This window comes from Dendrobium catenatum, unplaced genomic scaffold (genome assembly GCF_001605985.2).
Source record: "Dendrobium catenatum unplaced genomic scaffold, ASM160598v2 fragScaff_scaffold_1722, whole genome shotgun sequence".
Taxonomy (NCBI): Eukaryota; Viridiplantae; Streptophyta; class Magnoliopsida; order Asparagales; family Orchidaceae; genus Dendrobium; species Dendrobium catenatum.
The window spans coordinates 584,268-601,316 of record NW_021320184.1 but is presented as its reverse complement, the minus strand read 5'-3'; the positions used below and the strand labels follow the sequence as shown (position 1 = coordinate 601,316).

The following is a 17,049-nucleotide window of genomic DNA, read 5'->3' as shown; positions in this document are numbered from 1 at the left end:
GGTAACATTTAAATCATGAAAAATATAACAACGCAAACAGATGATTAATTTATTTACTTTATTGTATGCCAACCAAAATTAATAACATTATTGTTGATTTGCGAATATAATTAATGGTCAATTTAAAACTTCAATCATACACAATACTTCGGATATACCTCTAAAAAATCACCCGACAATCACTTCTCATCCAACTCTTATATCTTTATGCACCTGAATATTAAATTTTGACATCGAAACTTTCTTAATACGAATTTAATCAAAATATTTAAGAACTTAAACAATTAATAATGAATATAACAGTAATAGTGGGAAAAATAAATGTAAATAAAAATTGATATAAACTGATGCTTTTTTGCCATAGAAACAAAAATAATTAAGAGCTCGTTTGTTCTTATAAATTCTATAAATATTCAAGCAAGTGATCCAACAAATTCCTCATTTGTACTTCAACAAAAAAATGAAGCAAAAACTTAGTAAGAATGAACATAATTTAAAATAAGCACAACGAGAACAAATGCTTTTATAAAACTCAACCAACAAAATATAAATTTCGTTCCTATATAAACATTTAGGAGAAAATAAATCACATCTCTATTTATTTGACTATATATATTGTAAAAACATTAATTCAAATTATAATAAAATCCATATATCTAAAAGGTGGATCACATGGTAGAAAGATAACTAAGTGTAGTATTAAAAAAATAACCAATGATTATAATCTTAAATATCAATTTGCTCCACAAATGACCCAATAAATTTTAAAATAGATTAGAGAAAGAACAACACATAATTAGCTAAAATTAATTATACTACAAAAAAACCTTTATTATCTTAAAAACTCTGAAAAATTATGTCATAATTCTATTACATGACATCTAACATCTATTAACTACATTTTTATTATTGAACATAATACATCCATTCCCAAAGAGTTGCATACATACACCATGATTTACCATTAAAATTGTTAATACGTTTGTGGCAAAAAGAGCATGCTTATGTTAAAAATTGTATAAAATCAAAGATTAATTTGATTACAATTATACCTAACCAACCTTTAATTACCACTATATATATAACAGCATATTGGACATCCAAAATAGATCATCAACAAAATAAATCATACTATCAAAATTCTAAATGTCAAGAATACCTAAAGAAATCACGGGTTAATGATTACATTTCAACCATGACTATAGATGTTTGATGTTTTTATTCATGTAATGATTTATATTAAAACTTTATAAATTGTAATTTTTTTTTTTTTTTTTAAATAAAATTTTGGTTATTAGGTTTATAGGTCGAACCTCATCTTAATTTTCTATTTATTTTATTTTTTTCTATTTGAATAAATATCATGAAATTATACAAATATGTTGACGAAAAAGATATATAAATAAATTTGACTAAGCTTACTTTAGAATGATGTATATCGAATTGATGCGGATGTATAAAGTGGAAATGAGATGTTACTGTAAAACATTAAAAATATTTATTAACATAGAAAAAATAAACATCTCAATGAAATATTTTATAATAAAATTTAAAATTTCAGAAGAATATCACATTCACGTAAATATAAATACTTTTAAAAAATTTAATAATAGTAAAAAAAACATGTAAAAAATCAACACCAATTTTAAACTCCACAAACCTTAAAATATTTCATATATAATAAACATTTCATTTTGGTACAAAATGAGTTTAGAAAATCATGAATTTTCAAAACATGTTTATATATGCAAGCAACCAAATAAACCTAATGGAGAGCAGAAAGAACTAATGTGAAATGTTTATAGAATTTTTTGAACTAAATATGACGATGTAAAGCTTATCTGCATTGAATTTTAATTTAGGTTTATTTTTTCTATGATAATTTTTAGTGGTTAGGATATTATAGTATTAGTATTTATTTTGACATTAATTTTCTTTAAAATTTGCTTATATATATTATGAAATGTCAGTTAATATCTCCATCTTTAAATGGTTAATTATGTTTCTTTTACTATTAAAGGTATTAGCATAAATACTGCTTCGTCTTATTTAAATATAATTGAAAGCACGTGAATTGAAAACACTAATATATTTCAAGCACGTACATGTGCAAATTATGAAATAGTCTAAGAAGATGCTTATTAAAATATATTAAAAATTCTTATCCTAATATAATAAAAGAAAAATATGATTTTATATCCATCTAACAATAAAATAAACATTCAAAATTACTCTTTACGTAGTGAAAGTTATGATTTTTTTAATGAGCCACAATAAACTCATAAGATATTTTTATTATTGTAAAATACTTGATTAGATCTGACAGTGAAATCACCGTATTCACTCAAATAGAGAAGGAAACCCCGAGAAATGAGCAAATGTGCATATCTTTCACACAAATATGAAAATTTAGAGAACTTAAAATTGAAGTGGTTGAAAATATTATATGGAGCTTCCTCCCTCTTTTCCACACACACCAGCTGACGAGGTCAGAGGTCTAAAAAAAGTCTAAATCAAAATAAATAATGCTCAGAGTGACATATAAGGGCAATAAAATACGCCAAAGAGCTAGGGAAGAAGAAAACTTACTGAGCAGTTCAATAGTGCCAAAGTTTTCAAGAGAAAATAAAGCTGAGCCAATTCCAATGATAAGAGATAACCTTGAAGTTTTATTTAAATAAAGAAATAATCTCATATGGCCTTAAAAATCACAAAACACTAAAATATAATTAAATATTTTTTGTATGTTTTTGAAATTACAGATTCAAAATGTTCTGACAAGAAAAAATAACAAGGAATATTATAGCTACCTCTTTTACGAATATCACATAATGCTTTTAAAATCAACACACATGTCAATTTGTTCAAGATTCTTGCACATCTCAACCTCGACCACTAAACATATTCATAATTCATATATCAACATGAATTGTATTTACCCGTTAATTCAAAAAAAATTCATGAGTTGTACGCAAAACATGCTACCGCATGTGATGCAACTAATTGGTAATTCTCTCCATCTGCTACCTACAATCATAATTAAAGATCTTAGCTAGCCAATTTATACAAATAATGCTAATTAATCATAAAGATCATCACTTTTCTCTAAGTTTAAGCAATTAAGCCCATTAGCTTAGGGTAGACATACCAAGCCACCAATTCTTTTGTTTCTGTTGTCTCCTGCACAAGAACTGTAAACCAAGTTGTCCACCTAAAGCCATACTGGATGAAGGTGGATAGCCTGATAAACAATTTACAACATTAGTAAGAACTAATTTTAAAAAAGTTATGAGCAACTTGATATATGAGATATATTAAAAAGAGGAAGATGTACCATAATTAGAGAAGATAATCCTTATGGAGAAGACGACAGAAAGAGAAGAAAATCTAGGGGATCATGCGACGATGCGAGACATTAAAAGCATAAGTTTATTACTAAAAAAAAGAAGTGAATGAGAAGCTTGCGAATTGGGCCTATGCGAAAATTTATTCATATTAATTTAACGGTGGAATATGAAAACGAATGCTTATTATATATCTTCATTCGAATAGGAAACGAATGGCACTTCTCCCAAATCGGAATACGAAATGAATTCGAAAATAAGCAAATAGGAGTAATGGCAATTAATATAGTTGTTTGAAATGAATACTTTTACAGTATAATCAATTATAAGTAAATAATTCGATTTATATTAAAACGTATTCTCAAAGCTTAGAATTCATGAAATAACTTCTTTAGAATAATGTTAGTAATTGAGTGGTATCGGAGCAGCGAGCGTATGAAATAAAAAGGTTAAGATTTTGATTTAAATAATTATAAATTAATTAAAATAAATGGCTACGAATTTTGTACGTTTAATTTCAATAATTATTTAAATTATTGATCATTTTATATTATTTAATTTAACGGGTAATAACTATTTTAATTCTTTTAATTAAATCCAATTAAGAGAATACAATAATAAGTCAATATGAAATAAAGGTTGAGATACTGGATACGTTTTACTATACAATTAGCTTTAAAATTATTAATCATATCATACTATTATATGACAAGGGTTTTAAAAAGTCTTTTTTGTGAATTCCTATGTAAACACCATTGACAATTCTCTATTATTAAATGCAATTAGAGAATACATTAATAATTGTAGCAATATGTATGAAATGATGTTGAATTCAAGAATAATTTTAGAAATTGTTGAAAGCGTTTTTGGATTGATAGCATTTTCGAATTTTAAGCAATTTTTATAATGTTGTAACTGCTTAATTAATTATTTGAAAACCGTTTTAAAAATAGGAAGTAAGTGGGCGTATGAGATGGGTTGGTACTGCATTTTAGAATTAAAGCATTAATAATTTCAGACTGCTTAATTAATTATTTGAAAAGCCGTTTTAAAAATAGGAAGTAAAGTGGGCGTATGAGATGGGTTGGTACTGCATTTTTAGAATTAAAGCATTAATAATTTCAGACAGCTTAATTAATATAAATAAATGTTTTATGGAAAATGATAAATGATAGAATTTGAAGAGTTATATATGAACGTTGTAGATTAATTTAAAATTTACAGATGAACGATCCTGATTTACTATGGGTGAAGTCCCAAGCCACTTTTATATAGATAGTATATATATATATATATATATATATATAGACAGACGTACATACATACATACATTATAAAGATATAAGATTTCCATCTTGTAATATTTTGAAACAAAAATAATGATCAAAATATCTTCAATTGAAACTGAAACTTAACATGAATGTAGGCAAATTTGTTGTACATTTGATAAGAAAACTCATTTATATCATACATAAATTTCTACCAATGAAAAATATATCTTATTTGGAGCAATGAAACACTGTTTGAGCCATGAAAATTATTTATTGTATCTCACTATGGAAGAATTCTTGTCATGTAGCCGACCCCACGTAGTGGGATAAAAGCTTGATGTTGTTGTTGTACTATGGAAGAATTCTGCTTTTACATCAAGGTGCCGCAACTCCTAGTTGAAAAAAGTCGTTAAATTCATCCATATTTGTATTGAAGCCTCTAACCCTTCATTATCTTTTTTGGTAACCAATTTGTGAGTATAGATGCTCACATGCTTCCACTTTTGATGAAGCTACACTTTTAAACGACAGCAAACATAATGGGAACAATTTACTAATATCTAATTCTCAGATTTCACAGAAGAAAGAAAAAAAAAGTTTGAAATGGAATCTAATTATTGTTAACATATTTGAGCTGGAGTTTGAAATGGAATCTGCAACCATATGATTCAAGCTTAACCAACATAATCAATAAAACCACAAAGTAGAAATTGGATGTAAAGTCATAATCAGCAAATCCGAAGTTTATAAATCAAAAACTTGGAAAGTCTAAATGACACACCATTTCCATCATATGCTTTTCAAGGAGAAAGAGTATACTTTATTATCTACAAGATAATAGTTTGAATTGTAAGCAAAGCAGCCTATACTGACCTGTGCAACAACAAAAACAAGAAAATCCAAACGGTCACAGGAGAAAACATCAATAAAAAATGAGGCTGAGTTTCAGTTCTTTTTTCGGAGAGGAAGGCATGCCGGCGGTGATCTCACGCTCGAGGAGAAGACCGGATTAAGTGGCGGAATAACGAAAGGGAGAGAGGGAGATTAATGGGAACAATCGGCGAGAGGGAGGATAGCGAAACGTTTGCCTAGGTTTTTTTATTTGAAACGCTTGCCTATGGTAAACTGCTAGGAAGTGAAATCGAAGGGGGCATTTGATAGCGAGAATTGACACAGAAGGGAGATTTTTTTTTTTTTTTAGCATCTCAATAGTGAGAATGCTCGTCATCAATTTTATTTCTAAATCGACTTTATCGGTGGGCAAGCTGAAGAGCCGGTGAGAAGAAACATTAGCCGGTGAGAAGAAACATTGTGGAAGTTGAAGAGACCGGAATCAAATTGCAAAATCTAGGCAAGCTGAAGAGCTGGTAAGTACCAGTGGGCAAGCCGAAGAACCGATATGAAGAAACGATGAGGAAGTTGAAGAGACCGAAATCTAGAAGCTGAAGATTGAAGAAATGGAAAAACAGGGCAAGCAAAGATGGAAATTTGTGAAACTAGCGAAATAGGTTTAAAAAGGCGAACCCAACATTAAACTTTAAACAAGAAATGGATATTATTATATACCGGTATTAATATTAATTGTTTTAATCATAACTATAATACTTTAATTAAGGGTTGAGATTTGATTTGAATAATTAAAATTAATAAAAATGGATGGCCAAGATTTGATATGAGTGGAATCTCAAGGCACTTTTATATAGCATACATTTATTACCTTGTGAGCATTAACTCACCCCTGTTTGTACGAATGATTTTCAAGAGAACCTGTTAAGGACTGATGGCAGATAGACCTGTTACATACCAGCATAGAGCAGTTAAAAAAACATATTTTTATGGTTATGTAATGTTTTAATTGATGTTTCGTAGACTACTATCGTGTTTTCATTTTATATTTTCAAAAGTTTTTTGTTTTGATGTAATAGAGATATTTGAATTGGAAGTTTAGTGACTCTTTTCTATGTTGTTATTGGATGATTATTTTGTTAATGTTATCTATGAAATAAAAATTTTAAGTGTTTTCCACACAATTGTCAGTTCATGCTTCGTTAATTCGGTCTAAATAGATCGGGTCATTACAGCTTATAGTATGAACACGAATCAATCATTATTTCCAATGGTTTAAAAACAGGACCGGACCGGCCGGTTCAATCGTGAACCGGTCTGAAAGCCGGTTCGGTTCAACCTGAGAACCGGCTTAGCATCGAACCGGCCGGTTTTGGCATGAACCGCCGGTTCAACCACGGAACCGGCGAACCGGTCCGGGTTTCTTAAAACCGGCCGGTTCAAATTTTTTTAATATAAATAATATTAAATAAATATTAATCTTATCAATTATTAAACTTCTATTTCTATAAGATACATCTTTAAATAATAATTGAACAACCTCATGTCATCTTTTCCTCACATGACCTCTTGGTATGAGAGAAAGTGAAAAGTTATAAAATATACAAAGTAAAACTTCCCGAACACATATGGGGACTAAACCATACAAAGCAAAAGCCCATTTTTTGTTTCATAGTTTTAGCCTTTGTATAAGTTTTGTATTATTTTTTTTAAATTTTTTTTTAATTAGTTTTTTATAATTTGAATAATATTAATTTTTAGCTGATAAAATTTATTTTCTTAGTTCATAAAATTTAATTTTTTATATTTATTTTTTTTTAATATTTTTCCATTATATATATTATAAAGTTAATGTGGATTCATTTTTGTTTGTCAAATCATCCAGTAAAACTTATATCATATAAATTATAATAGAATAATTATTTTTTATATTTGAATAATATTTTTTAATGTTTTTTACATATTTAGATGTCCGGTCTAAATATTATGATGTAAAAAACTTTGTAAATTTTACATATTTCAAAACTTTGTAAATATTAAGTTTTTTAATATATTTGATAAATATTATATTGTTAAAAAACTTTGTAAATAATATGGTAATTTTTTTAACATTTTTAGATGTTGCCAATGAAATAATTTATATAAAATATTTAATTATATTTTAATTGTATATTATGAGCTTTTAAATAATTTATGTTTATAAAATTAAATCTAAATTTGTAATATAAAATAACATAATTATATTGAAAATTATATGGTTATTAAATTTCATATTTTGTTAATTTTATTATTTTTTATAATAATAATATATTTTTACGTCATCCGGTTCGACCCGGTTAGCCGTGACCGGTCGAAACCGTGAACCTCTCTTTCTCCGGTTCATTGTCGCGGTTCGGTTTTCAGAACCTTGATTATTTCAATAATATTACCGATATGTATATAACATCGTAAAAACATTCATATATATATAAGTATATATATATATATATATATATATATAGATATATATCTATTATTATTATATATATATTGGGGTTTAGGATTCATAGTGTGATCACGTCCTTTCTAGCCTAAATTCTATCTTCTCCTATATAAATCAAACAAATAACAATACTAATCTTCAGATAGACCATAATTATATTCACAATCAGTTTACAGTAAAAGCTACAATGATGGCAAGATTTCGCTAGGTAAACAACAACAACAACAAATTGCTAGTTTAAAAAAGAAACTAAACAACAGTTGAGCTAATTAAAGCTCAACTACTTTAGTTCGTGAATAATAGCTCATCATTCCAAAGAGATAAAAACTCTCAAATCATAAGTCCTAAATACAAGAATTGCGTTGCAGACCGCAAAATTGTTTATGCCCCATTTTCCATTCATCAGCTACATTTCTGAAGACAAATACAGAAAGAATACAAATGATTTAGGGTCCAATTTTCATTTTACTTTATATTCTCATATCACAGATTATATATATATAGACGTGAAGTTAGATTAGATTCTTAATTATGAACAGCATGCTTGCAGAACATCTTCTACATTAGGATCATCTCCAGCTTCTTTGTCCTGATAATAGAATCAATCAGAAACATCATAAACCATTCAATACAAATGATCACAATAATAATAATAAAAATAATAACAGCTCATGAGACATGTTGAAAATTTTTAATAAATTTGTTATCATATAGGCCAAATTTTCCTTTTAAGAAGTCATTTGATTTAGTTAAAAAGAAATGCAGAGAAAAAAATTGTAAAATACAATATATTTGAAATATTTTAAAATTAAGTAGATGAATAAAAAATAAATGCAGTTTTTTTTTTTCTTTAAGCAAAACTAATGTAATGTAAAGCCCAACGGTGGTTGTGGCCAGTGGCCGGCGACCTAAATGAGTTCAGATCAAGAGATGCTTTTAAATGTGATAGAAGAGTTTTAATTCTTGAGATAAAGACAAAATGTGGTGCTTCAAAATTACTAATTTGAATCAAGTAGTGAAAAAAAACCTTATGAAAGTAAGAGATATTACTGGTTCCGGGACCTGCAACTAAAATACCTCCCTGTTGCCTGAAAAAGATGGGAACGGAATTCAATTCATTAATTCCAGTAGGATAAAATTAACATGCTTATGCTTCACAAATGATAATAACCTGACATGCTTATGTTGATTCATTAATTCTTTAACGGGTTGTTTGGTCTAATTCGAGTGTGTGGCATTCAATTTTTCGATATTTAAATTTTTGTTGTTTGAAGTAAAATAAATAAAAGATAAAATTTTGAGGGATTTGAAGATACCCAATACCCTCTATTTTCCATGCATTTGAACATGGCCAAATCAACCAATTTTCAAATTTTGAGCTTAAAGAAATCACACACTCAACCATTCAAGTCTGCATCTGGTTCGCCTGCTCTCCCTGTCAGCCTTTTGCCTCCCTCATCTTGTTCAGATCGCCTTCCCTCACTACCCTCTCACTCACTCACCCTATTGTCCATTCACCTATCTCCTAAATTTAATATAAAGTATAAGAAAGAGAAAGAGAGAGTTTTGAAATATATCCTAATAAAAAAAAAATTCAATGCATTTGATTTCAATCCAACCGACAACCCTTGCATTTCTAAAATACATATATTCCAATCATGATATATTCTAAAAGATATGCATTTTGAAAACATCTAATCAAACCACTAAAATTTTCATTATCAAGCTAGTTAAGGGATCATGCAATATTAGTGAATCCTGATTTCAATGATAGCAATTTCACTATACATTGATTAATCATACAAAACCAACAACAACAACAACATCAAGCCTTTTATCCCATTACGTGGGGTTGGCTACATGAATCCTTTTTCTCCATTGTGTCCCATTAAAAGTCAATTTTTTATTTAAATCTAATAAAGAAAAGTCATTTCTAATATATTCTAACCATGTCTTTTAAGGTCAACCTCTTCCTTTCTTAACATAGGCCAAATCTAATGCATCTACTCTCCCACCAAGGTCATCAGAAGGCTGCCGTTTTACATGTCCAAACCATCTAAGGAGACTCTCTAATCTTATCTGTCGTTGGAGCTCCTCCAAACTTTTCACAGATGATTAACCATACAATATTAAAAGAGTAGTTTCAATAGTTTATTAAGGCACCCTCCTTACCTGCTCCCCTTTCTCCAAATATATTTGATTTTTTTAAAAGTAATTTGCTTAATAAGTATCCAAAATAGGGCAAATTATTGCATCCGGTCACCAGACGCGGAGATAGGTTCGGATATTAATAAAATATTCTTTTAAATTAAGCGCAACTAAAGCGCATGTAAAGCGCAACTAAAGCGCAGGTAAAGTGCAGGTAAAGCGCAAGTAAAACGCAGGTCAAAGTGCAGTCAAAAGCGCAGGTAAAGCGCAGTCAAAGCGCAACTAAAGCGCAAGTCAAAAGCGCAGGTGATGTGGCAAAATTTTATTGGATGTCCGAACCTATTCTCCGCGTCCGGTGACCGGATGCAATAATTTGCCCCAAAATAGAGACTTATACCAGAAGTAATCAAATAAATAACCAATAAAAAAGGAAAATAAAATACTTTTACAGCTGAATCTGACATTGTGGGCTCCGAAAATTCAGCCTCGGCCTCCACTCGCTTTTCTTATTCGGCGAGGGAGTTTTAACGAACTAAGTTCCGAGGTAAATTTTGGAAGGCAGATGGGTTTGTAGATAAGACACTACCCAGAGATTTCGCCCTCATTTTGTGAGGACTTTATGATCTGAGTTCTAGTTTCCTTGCATCAAGTTCTCTTGCATCAAGCTCCATGTGGTCCGACTCAAGTCTTTCCTTTAGTTTGAAATGTCCAAGATTAAGTCTTATATTATTTTATTTCATTTGAGTTTGACTTTTCTTGCGAATGATGCTTATGCTGTCTTTCAATTTAAAATTTGAGTTTCACTTAAGTCATATTTGTCCAATGTTCAAGTCCAAGTATATGTCCGAGTACAAGTGCAAGTCCTCATAGTCTTGTTCAATTTTGATTGAATTTCAGTTGAAGTTCAATCATTTTATGGTTCATTTAAGGTTTGAGTTTACTTAAGTAGATTTGGTCCAACCAAGTTCAAGTCCGGATCTTTGTTCAATATAGCTCTTGCATGTCCATTCAGTTCAATCAAGTCCATGTCCCAAATTGCTCCAAGTCCTTGGATTTTCAATCCAAATTTCGGCATCCTCCCAGCATCTCCCCCGTTAAGGGGAAAAAACCAAGAGGCCGCCTACCCGCCACGCCACCAAAGGCGTGCACGGTTGGTGTTTGTGAGACACCGCGGCGGTTGTATTATTTATTTTTCTCCCACCACGGCCAACAAAGGCGTGCATGGGGTTTTAAAAAGTATTTTATGAAAAGATAGCAATTTTTGACATTTCCCCCCGCTCAGAGGTACTTATGAGCGACCCCGCCTCGCCGTAGGTGCCGCACCGGGGTCCCATCCCACCACGCGCACCAAAGGCGTGCTTGGGGCGGTTTTCCGGTTCGCCACGAACATTGAAGTAGCGTTTTGAGTTTAGAAGAGTACGTACCTTCGCGGGGTTGCCGGGGTTGACACGTGGATCGAGGGGTCACTCGCCTCCCTCGTCGTAAGTGTCGCACCGGGATCCCTTCTACCACGCGCACCAAAGGCGTGCTTAGGTGGTTTGCCGGTCCGACACAAACGCCGAGGAAAGAGAGTGGAGGGGGATTATTTTATTTTTGTAATTAATCATAATTAAGATAATTAATTATAATTAATTATAATTAATAATGATTAATTAAATTAAGAATACTTAATTATAATTTAATTTAATTAATTATAACTAATATATAATTAATTAGTAATTAATTATTAAAAAAATTAATCATAATTAAACTTAATTAATTATGATTAAAATTTTTAATAATGAATAATTAATTCTAATTAAAAATAACTAATTATAATTAAAATAAATTAATTATAACTAATTTGTAATTAATAGTAATTAATCATAATTAAAATAATTAACTATAATTAAACTTAATTAATTATAATTAATTTAAATAAGATATTTAACAGAGAATTTAATCCTCTGTTTAACAGAGAATTTAATCCTCTGTTTTAGAGGATTTGGCCGAAAAAGCATGAAAAGAGGGAGTTACCCTCATAACCAGCGTGCTCCCGTTCTTGCTTTAAATCAGAGTGTCGGGACTTCCGAACGGATCAGGGAGGGAATGATGTCGGACGGAGGCGGAGCTAGGGCAAGGTTGGTAGGTGCTCTCTCTCTCTCTCTCTCTCTCTCTCTCGGTATGGAGTCGTCGGGTAGGAGAGGGAGATCCGACTGGGCTTCGGGATGAAGAGGCGAGGGTCGGAGGTGCGGCGTCGAAGGAGATGGGGTCGACGGGAGCAGGCGACGGGCTGAGGAGGGACTGGGGTCGGCCGACAGTGGAGATCGGTCTGGCCTCAGTCGGAAGAGGGAGACGGGTTGAAGCTTGCGGCTATGGGAGAAGTGTCGTGATCGGGAGAGGCTTCGTGTGGAAGTGGAACGAGAGAAGAGCAGCCCGAACGCTCCATTTGGTTCGGTATTTAAGGACGCCATTTGGGTACGATCGAGCGGGTTCTATGCAGGAATTTCGGGAAATGACTCCAACAGGGTCGATTTCAGCGGGATTCGCGGATGTCTTCGACGGATACGAGGTAGGGAGCGAGATTTCGGGGATCCTGACAGAGCCACGGTATGATTTCAATTTTATTTCCTTTGGGTATTATGCAGAGGTTAACAAATGCCCCCCAACAAATGTGGTACGCGTCTAGAGCGAATCACGTTTGTTGTATGATGATTGATCCTGTGGATCTCTAGATATTTATTCTAGATGTCACACAAAGGATTTCATTTAATGGATCTCCAAAATTTATTTGGATGTCACACTAAAGATTCTTTTTTAGTGGATCACCAAAAATTTTGTTTGGATGTCACACTAAGATTTTCCTTCATAGAGCTCTTAAAAGTATTAATAGATGGTTGAGATACTAATTTCTTTTGGTCCTGTGCTTTGTGCTGTGGACATTGATGGAGAATTGCCTAATTTGTCTTTGCTGACTTGTTAGGTGATTTTTGTACCTTCGACCCTATGCTTTCTGCTTTGGCGGGCTTGTTGAAGGAGTAGATGCGGATGACCTAAACCTTCTAGGTTTGTTTTAGGTCGACGGAGAAAAGTCATCGGTCCAGAGCTTTGTGCATAGCGGACTTGTTGATGACAGAATCCTCTTAGTTCAGCCCAAGGTTTTTTATGAACTCTGGGATAATTTTCTTCGGTCCCTTGCTTTGTGCTTTGACGGACTTGTTGAAGAAAAAGTCCTTCGATCCTTGCTTTGTGATTTATGGATTTGTTGAAGGATTTGCAGGTTCTGGATTCAGTTGATAGTACCGAACGTAGGTAGTATCTTGATCCTTAACCACTTGAGAAGACTTTAATCTGAATCACTTGAGTTTATCAGATCGGGAGAGCTAAAATTTGATAGCTCTTCGTCCTCTGGTTGCTGAAATGGGGGTTCCTCTACTACGGCCTTTCTTATGGCTTGTTGAGTAGATGGAGTTGCCAGTGATCCGGTCATATTTGGGCTTATTGGATCCGACCTCTTACACCCATTTAGGCTTCAGACTTGAGCTATGGGAATTGCGCTCCCCAATGCTGACTTTACTGAAGTTGGTAGATTTAGTCATCCTTCGTGGTTGTAGATTTTGGAGCTTACGAACATTCAGTGGTTGTTCGAGACTCATCCTTCCACTGGAACTTTGATTCTCCAGTCATTTTGGAGAATTTTGTAGACTACGATCACTTGAACTAGTTGAGTCAAATTGGCCTTCGTTCTTCCTTCAATCCCTACTGACGGGTTGACGAAGTGGGGGTTCCTCTGCTGCGGCCTTTCTTATGGCTTGTTGAGTAGACGGAGCTGCCAGCGATCCGGCCATATTTGGGCGTGTTGGATCCGACCTTTTACACCCATTCGAACCTTAAGCTTCAGGCTGTTGAAAGACTTCAAGCTTTTTCGGCTCAATTTTGTAGGAGTGTGTAGCCACAAAAGTCTCTTTCTTGACTTTTGAGTCTTTGTTTGTTGTAGAAGGTGTTGTCTCTAACACTTGAAAGACCACCTGCATATACTTTGAAAAAGAATTCTTTGTATTTTTTAGCACAAAATAACATTTGGATTGATAATTTTAAATATTTATTCAGGGATCTCGGCATGCAGCGCGATGTCGACCCGAATAAATATTTAAAATGCCCCCTGTCTCGTAGGGACATTTTAGAATGGAATAAATTTGGAATATAAAATTTTAAATATTCATTTGAGGATCTCGACATGCAGCACGATGTCGACCCAAATGAATATTTAAAATGCCCCCTGTCTCGCAGGGACATTTTGGATAGGCTTTTTGTGACTAACTTCGATCGCAGCCCACTGATCGAAAAGTCTCCGTGCTCTATAAAGAACCGGAAATCTAGTGGCGGCAGCCGCTCGGAGATCCGAGTACTAGAAAAAGAAGAAAATATGGAAGGGGATGAAAACATTGAAGAAGAGAAATTCTTAAAGAGGATGAAAACATAACAAGAATTCCTTGAAGGAGAAGAAATAATGATGAAAACATTGATGAATTTATGGAGGAAAATTTAGAAGAAAATATTGATGAATTTCTAGAGGAAAAATCTAGAAGAAGAATCAAAGAAATAAATAACGCCCTGGATATGGAAGTTGTCTATATGGTGAACACTATAGACATTGATGATGGCGTCAATTATGATGATGAAGAAGATGAAGAGCGTTGGCAACCGCCACCCAGGCAAGTATATCGTCGTCGTCGTCGAGAGGGTCCACCACTTGGCAGAAAGTCGTCATTCTCAAGAAGAAGAGAAGTGGAAGAAGTAGAAGAAAACCCTTCTGAGGCCGAAAATGTCACTCGCTGAAATGCGGCGACAAATGAGGCGACAGATGAGAGCCAAAGATAGAGAAATCTCTCAGTTAAATGAGAAGATGACTGAGATAATGGCTCAGATGAGAGCGATGATGCAGATGATGCAAAGAACTGCCGCTGTTGGTGCCATACCCAATCCTCCTGCTGATCCTCCAAATTTTTAGATGCCTCAAGTCTCGGGAGTACGAGGTATTCCTGAAGGTGGTCACGAGGCTCATAATGTCATTCGTTCAGCCCACCCACAAAAATGTTGCAAGTACTTCCGAACCAGTAACTGCTGCACAGTTGGAAGGAATAATCACAGAAAGGATCAGGGCTATATAGCCGTTGATCAAGCAGAAAAGTTGGTGGGCAAAGGTCGTCCTTATCCTGCTGAATACGACCAAGTACCGTACCCAAAAGGGTATTCTGTACCAAAGTTCAATACTTTCAACGGTACTAACAATTCCCCGACAGCACCTGGCACAGTTTAAAGCCACCTGTGGGAATACAGGAGGAAATGATGCCCTACTCTTCCGACAGTTTGTTAGTAGTTTAACGACAACTGCTTTCGAATGGTACGCTGAACTACCAAACGATTCTGTGAAGACTTTCGCAGAATTAGAAAATATGTTCGTGAAAAGATTCGCCAGTGCAACAGAGAAGATCACGATCGCTGACCTCGCTCTGGATAAGAGAAAAAAAGAAGAATCAGTGACTAAATACATCACTCGCTGGCGAAATTTGAGCATGAAATGTGAGCAGCAGTTAGAGGAGGAACATGCCGTACAGTTGTTAATGGGCAACTTGATGACAAAGATGCAACCTTCCTGTGCATGGCTTACAATCAATATATTTCAAGACTTGCTCGATAGAGTGGTTAAGTTTGAGAAGGCTGGAATTTCTCCAGATCAGAAAATCACTCTGATAAGCCTAAGAAGGCTAAAGCCCCAGGTGCTAGAAGGGGTGAGGCCGACTCTACGTTCTTCTTCTCCAGAGATGATAGAGAAAAGCAGGTGATTTACAACATAGACAAAGGCAAAACAGTCCGATCAATATCAAGAAAAGCCCAAACAGGCCTACAACCCCAACCCCCAGCCAAAGCTGATATTTGGGGGCAATGATAAACCATGAAATTATCAAAGCTGGAGGCCAAAGACAGGCAATAGGAACTGGTGACAGAATGTTCCAATCCCTCAAAGATAAAATGAATAAGGAATATTCATTCAAGAGGGAGAGTGTCGCCAAATTAATTCGACAAGTGTTGAAATCGGGTTTTAGAAACTGCCTGAAATGCAAAAGTCCCGAAGAGTCGGAGCACATTGGTGACCCAAATTATTGCCCATACCATCGGGTACTCCAGCCATCCTATTGAAGATTGCTACATCTTCAACGATTATGACTTGAAAGAAAATATCAAAAAGGGGAACTAACATTGTCCGACAATGTGTTGTCTCACCCTATAGAAAGGGAATCAACTCGGGTGTAACGTCCTCTTCCGTACCCCTAGTTTGAAAGAAAGAAGAAAAAGAAAAGAAGCCAATTCAAGAAGAAAGTGGAAAGACTGCGGTCTCCAAGAAGACTGAAATGTTAAAGCAGCTTGAAGGAGTTCTAGGTGTAAAGTGGAAGTTCTCCTGTTGAGCCTATGAATAAATTTGAAAGCATTGCCGATATACGAGCTCCTTTTCTAAACAACTCTCCAATCAAGCTAGCACTTCAAAGTCTGGTAAAGGGTGAAATGCCTCAAGAAAAAGTCCAAGCTGAAAAGCCTAAAGGAAGAAAAGACTACAACTCAAAGGGTTATTGAAGTTTTGGATGAGTACTCCAAGACTGTGAGAACGACCTATCAAGCTCGCTGACTTTATGGCGGAGCTTAAAATCGATGAGGATGAAGAAGGAGATGAAAATTCTCTTCTCAAAGAAGTATGTCGGGTCATCTCAGTGGCGCCGAGTACCTCGATAAAAGAAGAATACACAGAAGAAGTACCCTCTGAATCCTTGTATGATGGTATTGCCATGGATTACAGTTCGGAGGAGGATTTGTATTTTCCAGAGGGAGACGAAATCAGACCCTAGCATAGCGTCTCGAATGGGACATGTAAACTGGGTGGTGATTCTGAATCAACAGATGAGTCCCTAGATGCAACGATGGC

General features: G+C 33.7%; 1 protein-coding gene across 3 annotated transcripts in view; it reads right to left on the bottom strand.

Annotated features, from left to right (window-relative positions):
* Positions 1 to 8,080: 8,080 nt before the first annotated feature.
* LOC110102394 (thioredoxin-like protein AAED1, chloroplastic) overlaps positions 8,081 to 17,049 on the bottom strand; it is a 64,393-nt gene continuing 55,424 nt past the window's right edge. For 2 of the 3 annotated variants that reach the window (XM_020830723.1, XM_020830722.1), the window contains 2 exons: positions 8,971 to 9,031; positions 8,081 to 8,532 (listed from right to left, as the gene is read on the bottom strand). In XM_020830723.1, coding sequence (XP_020686382.1) covers positions 8,473 to 8,532; positions 8,971 to 9,031 — 121 coding nt within the window. In that variant the 3' untranslated portion in view covers positions 8,081 to 8,472. The remainder of the gene's footprint in view (positions 8,533 to 8,970; positions 9,032 to 17,049) is intronic. The other variant, XM_020830724.1, reaches the window with a different exon arrangement.